General features: G+C 39.1%; 1 protein-coding gene across 2 annotated transcripts in view; it reads right to left on the bottom strand.

Moving 5' to 3' along the window:
- Positions 1 to 7,630: 7,630 nt before the first annotated feature.
- Positions 7,631 to 10,897, bottom strand: part of LOC118735089 (probable phospholipid-transporting ATPase VD) — a gene marked incomplete at its 5' end in the record, with an annotated part of 309,599 nt that continues 306,332 nt past the window's right edge. For both annotated transcript variants that reach the window (XM_036464700.1, XM_036464702.1), the window contains 1 exon segment: positions 7,631 to 8,157. In XM_036464700.1, the coding sequence (XP_036320593.1) occupies positions 8,109 to 8,157 (49 nt within the window).

The following is a 10,897-nucleotide window of genomic DNA, read 5'->3' as shown; positions in this document are numbered from 1 at the left end:
TTACATACCTGTCTTGGGTAGTTAGAATGGGCCTAATGCCCGAAAATATGCTCTCGGAAAGAGACTAGTAAAATTGAAACGTTGATACTTTACTATTTACGCGTTGTCATGGGTTGGCACCTGTTATCAGGGGGTTTCTGGGGTTGCTAATTAGGAATCTGACAATTTTTCAAAATATAAAATGGCGGATCGAAAATGGCGGTTAATTAAAAAAAAAATTATTGGATTTGTTCGAAAACCGGAACTCGAGAGCTTTTGGGTTCGCCGATTACGAATCTGAAGTCAATTTTTTTAGTTCAAAATGGCGGATCCAATATGGCAAAAAATTTAAAAAAATTACTAAAATTAAAACGTTGATACCGAACGTTTTAAGCATTGTCAAGGGTTGAAACTCGTTTCCAGTGGGTTTCTGGGGTTGCTGATTACGAATCTGTTGTCAGATTTTCACAATTCAAAATTGTGGATCCAAAATGGCGACCAACTTAAAAAAAATTATTGGATTTGTTTGAAACTCTTAACCGCCATTTTGAATTTTGAAAATCTGACAACAGATTCGTAATCAGCAACCGCAGAAACCCCCTGGAAACGAGTTTCTACCCTTGAAAATGCTTAAAACGTTCAGTATCCACTTTTTAATTTTAGGTATTTTTTTTAACTTGATCGCCATATTGGATCCGCCATTTTGAATTTAAAAAAATTGACGTCAGATTCGTAGTCGGCGACCTCCAAAACTCCCGAGGGCCGGTTTTCAAACAAATCCAATAATTAAAAAAAAATAATAATCGCCATTTTGGATCCGCCATTTTGAATTTTGAAAAACTGACTTCAGATTCCTAATTAGCAACCCCAGAAACCCCCTGGTAACAAGTTCTAACCCATGACAACGCGTAAATCCTTCAGTATCAACGTTTTAATTTTACTAATATCTTTTCGGGGGAATATTTTGGGGAACTAGGCCCATTCTAACTGTCCAAGACAGGTGTGTAATTAGGGGAATGTTCCCCTATAAACCCAGAGTAATTATATGCAAAACTACATTTTTAGCTGCATTTTAACATGTCACAAAAATAAAAAAAATCAGAACATCAGCATATTTATAAAAAACCGCCCAGCGCGACCTCTAAAAACAACTTTTTTTCAAAATAAAAAAATACGTGCCTCTTTTTTTTATCACAAATAACAATATTCTGATGTGACGTTTATGAGTTTCCAAAAAGAGTGTTTTTATGAACCACTCTAGTATATACCCAAGAATGATAGAATACAAGATTGCGCCGTCCTGGGCGTTGACATTTGTGTACCACAAGTAAACAAAGAATAGAGCGAAAAGAAGAACGAGTTGAAACTGCCAAAAGAGTTCACTTTCAGCGAAAAACGTGTTTTAATTTTGCTAAATGCGAAAATATTGCATTTTTACTTAATCTATTAGAGAATAGTTAACATTTTAGTGCACTCCATTGCCTTGCAATTGAGGCTGATTCAGCAAACGTTTTAGTGCACTTCATTGCTTTGCAATTAAGGCTGCTGCAGAAAACTTCGGCAGCATCTCAGCGGAATTGATTAGTTAACTTGCTAATGGAGGCTGCTTGGAGCAGAAGCAAAATCATTGTGCGGAAATGTTGTTAATGTAATAATAAAGAAACATTTCGGGAACGGCTTTGACGTGCCCTATGTACACAAAATGCAGCGATTCGTCCCAGCGCTACACTTGCATCTACTCATCTTGTATCTTGATGGCTGTCGCAATTTAACACACAGCACTACATTTTATTAGTTTTTACGCAGTCTTCACTCAAAAATTGCAAATTAACACAATTTAAACTGATTTTTAACTTATAATGCGAATTTCTCTTTCGCTGATTTGTAAACAAAGGTTTATTTACAAGTTACCACAACTGTCAAAATCGGCAAAACCAAAGTAGCGGTACCACTGACGGCGCCACCTTTGTTCGCTGCACCGTGGTATATACCCATGTACATATGCACATACATATATTGAGTTATTACTTTGCACATAAAGCACAAACAATTAGTATGGGGATAACTGTGTGCGGATGGAAAAAAGTGGTATAAAATGTGCTAGAGCTAACAAGCATTGGGCATTAGCTAGGCATACGTGGCACGCGTCGCAACGTGGGTCACACGGGTAGTGGAAGAGAGATCAAACCTCCGGGACTATTATTATATATTCGAAGTGGGCTTTAACCACTGAGACGGGTGGTAGCTGTAGGGTTTAAACCTACTCTAGTTCTATCCTTTAGAGAGTAGATATAGCGAGAGTATAGCAAATAAAGAGGCTATAAACTAGAAGCGAGTGTGTTCTAATTTCTTGAGGAGATAGGGTGTTTACTCCTTACAGGACCTTGAGCAACCGAGAGCTACGCCCAGCACTCAGGAAAGTCCGTTACAAATGGCGCCCAAGCAGGGAGTCTATAGGAAACAAACATAAAGGAGAGTGCCGTGGAAGAAAAATGTTAAGTGAAAAAAAAACTATGTAAAGAGAAAGAGGGTACATTACCTCAACCGAGAGGAGCTGCTGACCCAAATGGCAGAGCTTGACCTCGAACAGACAGGAACAGTCGAAATGCTGCGAAGACGCTTCTCTTCATTTATACAAGAAGAAAGTAACAACGAAGATTACCAAACGCGGTTCGAAGAGCTAGAAGCGAAGCACTCGAAGCCTGCGCTGAGTGTTACCGCAGCAACACAAAGTGGAAGCCAGGGAGCCAGTGTCATGCAGTCACCAATGCCCGTTGACGCTTTTGACACACCACAGTCAAACGCAGCGTATCCTATGACATCGCTGGGAACCATCATGGACCAAGTCTGTAAGTGGTATTTCAAATATGACGGCGGCCGAGACCCACTCAGCTTCATCGAGCGTGTAGAAGAATTGGCGGAAGTATACGAGGTGAATCGCGAGTTGTTACCGCGAGCAATGCCAGAACTACTTAAGAACGCGCTGACATGGTTCCGCAGTAATAACCGGAATTGGCGACAATGGGAGGACTTAAAAGGAGACTTTCTAAGGCTCCTCTTAAACTCTCGCTACCACGAAAGCTTAGACGATGAGAGCCGTCGTTGCGTCCAACAACAGAACGATAAATTTAAAGACTATGTGTTGGCCCTTCAGAGTCTGATGCGACACGCGAACTACACCTCGGAGCAGAAGCTGACTCGTATCTACAGAAACTTTAGAAGCAAGTTCCAAGTTCATCACCCTAGAAGAGCTAGTGAGTTTGGAGGAAGACATGGAAAACATCCCCCCGGTGAGAGAGCCACAGAGAGCCGCAGCACGAACATCTCCGCGGGTTACGGAGAGATATCAGCACATTCGCGAGCTGCCTAGGAGTGACGAGACGGCTAGGGCAGAGAGAACACAGCCCCGACCTGAACCACACAGTGGTGTAGCAACACTACAGTCGGAGTACGTTAATCCGTGGACTGCGTGTGGACATTGCGGAGGAGAAGGGAGTATAGAGCTGCACGGAGAGAGTTTTGTTGGACCTGTGGTAAATGCAATGTCCCGACGCGAGAGTGCTGCCATACTGCATCGGGAAATGGGTCGAAGTCCCATTTGCGGCGAGGAGTGGGGTCTCAGGTAAACAGCCTCGCCCAAACTAAAGAGTGTTTTAGGCCGTCGGATGGCCGAATTATGGCGGCGTTCAGAGTAAATGAGGTCGACATAGTAGCTGCATTTGATACAGACGTAACAAGAAGTTTCTTGAGCAAAGCCATGTTTAAGAGACTGGATGTGGGAGAAGTAGGTAGGTGAACACGCGTGTGGTAATGGGTGATGGGAGATCACGCTGAAGGCTATAACGGCACGAGTAGAGCTAGCGAATCAGGCGCATGAAAGCGATCTTTTGATATTGCCTGGTTTAATGGATGACGTGGTGCTTGGAACCGATTACCTGCAAAAGCGAGGGTCCGTATTGCCAGAAGAACCCGTAGATGCCGGAAATCATCAACACGGAGATTGACGACCTTATCGAGAAAGGGTGTATTGAACCCTCACACAGCCCGCACAGCGCCCCAATAGTGTTGGCGAAGAAGAAGGCCGGCCAGTGGAGACTCTGCGCCGACTACCGACAGCTGAACGAGCATTCAGTGCCCGACGCGTACCCCCTACCGAAGATCCAACATATGCTTGACCGACTAGGAAGTGCGCGTTACATTAGCAGCCTTGACCTGAAAAACGGTTACTGGCAAACCCCAATGAAAGAGCAGAGCAAGGAGTACACTGCTTTTACAGTGCCAGGGCGTGGCCTTTTCCAATGGCGAGTAATGCCTTTTGGGCTCCACTCCGCCCCGCGACGTTCCAGCGTGCGTTAGACCAAGTTATCGGTCCAGAGCTAGACATTACTGTCATCAGCGCAACCCTGCAAGAGCACGTCCAACATCTTTCGGAGGTCTTCCGATGGCTTGGGCAGGCGAATCTGAGGATCAACCCAGAAAAATACGAGTTTTTCAAGAAGCAGTTGAAGTATCTGCTATCGCGGCTATCAAAAAGCTAAAGAAGGGCCACAAGTGCAAATGGAACGACGAGGAACAGACAGCATTCGAGGCGCTGAAGAACGCGTTAATAGAGGCACTAGTGTTGGCTTGCCCGACTTTACGCAGAAGTTCACTCTGCAAACAGACGCGAGCGACTACAGGCTGGGAGCTATTTTCACCCAGGAGATTGAAGGAGAAGAACGCTTGATCGCATATGCGAGTTGCCGGCTCAACAAAGACGAACTCAATTATTCACCAACGGAGAAATAGTGCCGGGCCATAGTGTGGGCGATCAGAAAAATCAGAACCTAACTAGAAGGATACACGTTTGCCGTCATCACCGACCACTTAGCGCTCAAATGGCTGAGTAAGATAGAGAGTCCATCCGGTCGGATTGCAAGGTGGGCGCTGGAAGGGAAGGGCAAGAGTAAGCTGAATGCGGTAGCAGACGCGCTGACAAGACAGCCCCAGGAAACAGTGCTTGGTTCGATGACGGCGGGAGGAGTAGCGGTAGAGTGCAAGTGGCTGAAAGACAAGATGGCGGAGGTGGAGAGGTCTCCACAGAAGTTTCCTGACTTTGTCATCGAAAATGGTGGGCTGTATAGGCGAATATCAGGCCAAATCGACGGTGAAGACGTGTTGCCATGGAAATTATGCGTACCGACAGGGCAGATGCAGAGGGTGTTAAGGGAAATTCACGTTGTTCCCAGTGCAGGCCATATGGGGATCCGAAAAACGATAGCGCGAACAAGCCCAGGTATGCCAGCTAGTACGACGCAACCAGCAGGCTACCACAGAACAAGCGAGGCACTATAACCTGCGGAGAAGGTCATGGCAACCAGCCGTGGGAGACAAGGTGCTGGGGCGAGTGCACTACCTCTCTAAAGCTGTGGACAACTTCGCGGCAAAACTCGCACTGAAATACGGCGGACCACATCGCGTTCTAAATTTTATTTCGCCTGTGATCGTGGAACTCGACAAGGTGCACAAAGGGAAAAGGAAAGCAGCGCACGTGAGTGATCTCAAACCACTTTATGAGAACAACGCGACGGAGGAAATTCTCCCGAGGCATCGTCTGAGCCTAATTCGGCGCATAGAGGCGAATAGGTAACTTTCAGCAGTGACTGAAGTGTGTGTACTCGGCAATTGCCAGCAGGGGAGCGATTGCCATGGCAGTGGAGACCCTGAATGAGGAGAAACTAGCTGAAGAAACCTAAATAAGATGAAGAAGAAGAAGAAGAAGACGAAGAAGAAGAAGAAGAAGAAGAAGAAGATGATGAAGAGGATGAAGAATATGAAGAAAAAATAAGGAACAAAAACAATGAAAGATGCCGATGGCATGAAGCGCAAAAGAAAATTATAAAAGCAAAAAAATATATATATAATTATCATTGTAATATTAAAATTGATGATAACAACAACAGCAATAATAATAATAATCCTTATAGATACTAATAGTAATAACTAGAAAATATTAATACTTATAATAACAAAATAATACTAATACTACTAAATAATATTAATAGGAGTAATACCTCAATGGCAACCCGAAATCTAATGCGGTTCGAATCAACACTTTTTGGTCAGCAACCCCGACACCTAATTACAGCTGTGCGAGGATAACAAATAAACAAAAGAAAAACAAAATACACATTGTAAAAAAACGGCAGTAAAATAACCGAAATTTTGCTGGAAAAGTGCCGAAAATGAGGGAAAATACATTTGGTCGCGCAATGGCCACTGTCGGCGTTTGTACTGTTTTATAAACCTCAAACCGCAGTGTGAACCAGTGATCGTACTTAAAAATAAATTTGTGTGGTAGAATCTGGAAAAAAATGTGGTAGATCTCAGGTTTTGGATCAAACTTTGTACAAAAATTAAAAATATTCTGCAAGGTTTCACCTAAATTGCAAACATTTTAATTAGAATCTAAAAAAGATTAATTATAGTATAATAAAGTGCAAGATTGAAGTTGCTAAAAATTGCGTCGAGTTTTAGCAATTTTTTTCCTTGAAAGTGTAAAGCAGTTCCTTCCATATCAAGATATTTTTCGAGCATATTTGGAAAGATTTCTGCAACCTTGCGGAGTGCTGCCAGCTTTCCTTTTTATCACATCACGATGCAGCGAACAAATGTGGCACGTTCCAGAAACCGCTACTTGGGATTTGCCGATTTTGAAAATTCTCAAGTAAAAGTAAAGAACGCTTCAGAAACTTTAGATGCACTGAAATTGGCTAACACTTTCACAAAAATAGCCGTTTTAAACCATTTTCGCTATTAATTCTTTTTATAAATCATATATTTTGCAATTTAACACAAAAAACCACGTTTCCTGTCGAAAAATTGAATATTGAAAAAATATACTATTTTACACTTTATTTTATCCTCACATTTTGCCTGTTGTTAGTGATTAGTGTTAGACAATTTTTGCTCTTAAAATTAACTAAAACTACTCAAAAACTCGAATATGAGGTAGATTTCAGACCTTGTGTGGTAGATGTGGTAGATGCTCAAAAAAGTGGCAGATCTACCACAATGTGGTAGAAGTCCGATCACTGGTGTGGACAGCAATAGTTAGTGATGTGGTTAAGTTCGATTTGAGATGGTTAACTTTTTGGTGGGGACATGGTATTAGTTGCTATTTGTAACACAAATTTTCTTTTCAGTTGCGTTGCCATCTGGCAACCAAACTGTGGTCGCGTTGCTATCCGTAATCGACTCATAAAGTTTAACGCAGTGAGAAATTTATTTAATATTAAATACAGAGATATATACATATTATACAATACAAACATTTCAGAAAAAAAGATAATACAAAGTAGCTATAAGCATATAAATAAGTGTGCTAAGTACATAACGTACAAACAATAACATGACTTTGACAGATATGAACTTGAAACCTATCAATTAACATACAGTATTCTCCGCTTAATTGTCCCCCGGTTAATTGATTTCCCGCTTATTTCAATTACCTTATCGGTAAAAAAAATGTTGCCTAAAAAGCCATGTTAATTTTCCCCCATAATTGAAGCCGGATAATTGGTTTCCCCGTATAATTGGTTAAAAACATGTGGCATTGAAAAGAGATATACCCTCAATTTCCCCCGGTTAAGTGTTCCTTATGTTTATTTTATTTTTTTTTATAACAATTATCTCCCAAAATGTGAGGACAAGTCTAAATACTTACGTATGAAAAATAATAAATATAAATTGTTTTTATTCCTTATCCTTTTTTGTTTAAAGTTTAAACTATATTATTAAATTTGATCATGATTTAAAATGCACACATGCATTTTCTTTTAATTGATTAGATTGTCTTATTTAGCGGAACTTCTGTAATAGACAAACTGTTCAACTAAACATGTATCGGTTAATTGACCAAATTGTGCAATTTTTGAAGTGCAATTAAGTGGGGAATACTGTACTCCTTAACTCATTCAGTCATACACGCAAATATATGCACACCATCCTTTTGGATCTAATCCTCCCGCGCATACTATTTTAGATGTTTCTAAAATATATTTTCATCAGATGATTGTTGTCCAAGAATTCAGGTATAGCAGCCCTCTAATAATGATAACCGTACAAAATTTCGCAGTTGGAAACTATTATTATGCAATGGACGTTATAATTTGATTCTTAGACCCATAATCGTCGGTTCTGTAAATTGAAAAAGAAACATAACTCAGTTATGAAAGGAGTGCATCCAATGAAACTATAATTACACACATCATCGCTTGGATAAAAGATTGTCGTATGTTACTTTCGGCGGGTTTTGGGAAATCGCGATTGAAGTTTGGAATGCAATTTCTCAAAACCGCGACGATAGATGGTCTCCAAAGTCTCGGAGAATTTTACTAGTTCACGAAATTGTTAAATTATTTTATTTTTATCGTTTATTATAAATTATATTTGAATTTATGAAGTATTTTCTTTAGTCAAATTTTGTCGTATGCGATATTTGTCAACTATTTTGCAGCCACTTTACATGCGGCAAAATGTAACACTAGTTTGTACTAAATTAACGATACTTTTTACTTAAAACCTCGAAAACTAAATGAGATAGCCAAACATGGTCAACGCCATTTAAAAGATTTTGATTAGTTTAAAATAAAGGAAATATCCAAAAACTAATAACACCAATCGTAAGATCTTATTTTAAAATCTGAAACTGCATCTATAACTGAAAGTCGTCAAAATGGCGTTTACGACAATCTTTTATCCAGGCGACGCACAGTGGTCCAATCTGCTCTATTAGGGTAATTTAATTATTATACTAAGAACTAAGGTAGGTATCGGGATGAAATTTTGCACAAATTATGTCTGAATGACTAACAACTTCTGCTCATAAAATGTGCAAGATCGGCTGGCGACCACGCCTACGAACAATATAATTAAAAAATCGTTAAATTTTTCGTAAATTTCTGGTAAATTTTTTAAGCACTTGCGCACGGTTATAGATACCTGCATATCTAAAACTTTTTTAACTATTTGGGATGAATTAAAAATAGAAAGTCCTTTATGTATATACTGTATTGACGCCGGATCGGAATCTGCCACCTAATATATGTATATAATAAAAAAACTGCTAAAAAGTCAGATCAAGCTTAACAACTTTTAGGGCCGTTTCCTCATCTAACCTTTAGATTACCGGCCACTTTATCGTCTCGATATACGAGTTTTCGTTCTCTCATCAGCGCATTAATTTCTCGAATTGATAAATTGTTGCTCACCCGATGTAGCCTCTAAAAATGTGTACCCAACTTTAAATTTTGGTTCGGTTTCGGTTCATGAGTCAGATATATTAGATATTTCAACCAAGGTTTTGGGTTTCGATAAAACTTCAAAAAACAACCGCAAAAATAGTGAAAATCGGCAATAAAAAACGGAGTTTTGAAGTTTTCTCGCAATTTAAGAAGTATATTGGCCAAACTGAATTCAAATTCGGATTCTGCGGGTCGAAATACATAACCATAGGTAGGTCCGGTCAAATGCACACCACACTAATTTTTTTTTGTGTGCCGGTGTTATTAGTGCGAGAGCTTCTTTAGGCGAAATACCTTTGGGACTTTTCTTTGCCAATATGACCTTCTTAATAGCAGTACCTCTTTCTGGAGAAGCACTTAAAAGCTCATTAAGTAGCGTAGCTGAAGATCTCATTTTTAGTTCAGTGGCCAAAAAGAAATACATCTGGTTCGATAACTTTCGAAAGCTCATTAGATTTCTTCATTTTAACTTTTTGGCAACAATCTTCAAAACTTTTAGCTGGCCTACCAGCAGAAAATGTCGGCTTACCAAACTTAGAACACACAAATTGTGACAAGTCTATTTCAAATTCGAGCCAATCTTTATTTGCAGTAACAAACCGCTCTCTTTTTTTGGAAAACTTTTGTCCACTTTAGGTCCAAATTCTGAATTAACTTCGCACGTATGATTTCAATTTAACAAATTTGATTCTATCACTAGATCCTAAACTGATATTCCCTGGTACAAAATCCATTATTCCATCAAGTCTTTCATTTTTAGGGGTCGACAGCCAAAAATCAAAAATTTCCTGTCTTGAAATTTTAGGAGTCATTTCGAAAATTGAAAATAAATGTATGGGTGCCGCAGCTAGCCGCAGAATTTTGTTGTGGATTCTATTAGTATATACATCAGTTGAGAGAATAAGTATAGTAAGTGATCTATATTCCGCCATATAAGAAAGATTTCTTCTACAAAAACAAAAAAAAATAATAATTTGGTACTCACCAAAAAGATGAAAATTTTATCAGCTCCAAAAAAATATGTGCGTCCACTTCGGTAATAATTTTTACATTTCCTGAATTTTCTTACTTAAAACAATGACGGAGAAAGAAATGAAGTTAAAACAAAGTTTCTTTAAACAAGTTATTGAGCATTAAAAATACTCAGTTTTCGTTGCACGCACAATTTCATTGTTCACTTATGGCTTACTATGAGTTTTGGATACCGTTATGTTTGTATGTAGCCAAATTTTTTCAAACAAAGATGTATTTACTCTTAAGTAGACAATATTCTTGCATATTTGATAAAAATTTTATTGAAAAATTACACACAAAAAATTCAATTAAAATACCCCAGCTTTGCACATTGGACCACTGTGCGACGATATATAAATTAAGTTGTTAAGAATATCAACCTAGAGAAATAGTATCAAAGTGAAAAGGTACTATTCACCTCTTTAATACCTTATTTACTTAAATTTACTCCTCCGATCATTGAAACCAATTTAACTCAATTTCTACTACATATAAAAAATCAATTCAGTTACCATGATCTTAAAGAAATATTTGAGAAAAGAAACTTTCTGGTGATGCATTGGGAGGGTGCAATAAGGCAAAATTTGCTTTATTTCATTTTTAAATAGGAAATAATACCA

This window comes from Rhagoletis pomonella, unplaced genomic scaffold, assembly GCF_013731165.1.
Source record: "Rhagoletis pomonella isolate Grant_MI unplaced genomic scaffold, Rhpom_1.0 Rhpom_scaffold_00003, whole genome shotgun sequence".
NCBI classification, from domain to species: Eukaryota; Metazoa; Arthropoda; class Insecta; order Diptera; family Tephritidae; genus Rhagoletis; species Rhagoletis pomonella.
Note: the sequence above shows the minus strand (reverse complement) of the source record. Positions and strands in the feature narration are given on the sequence as shown.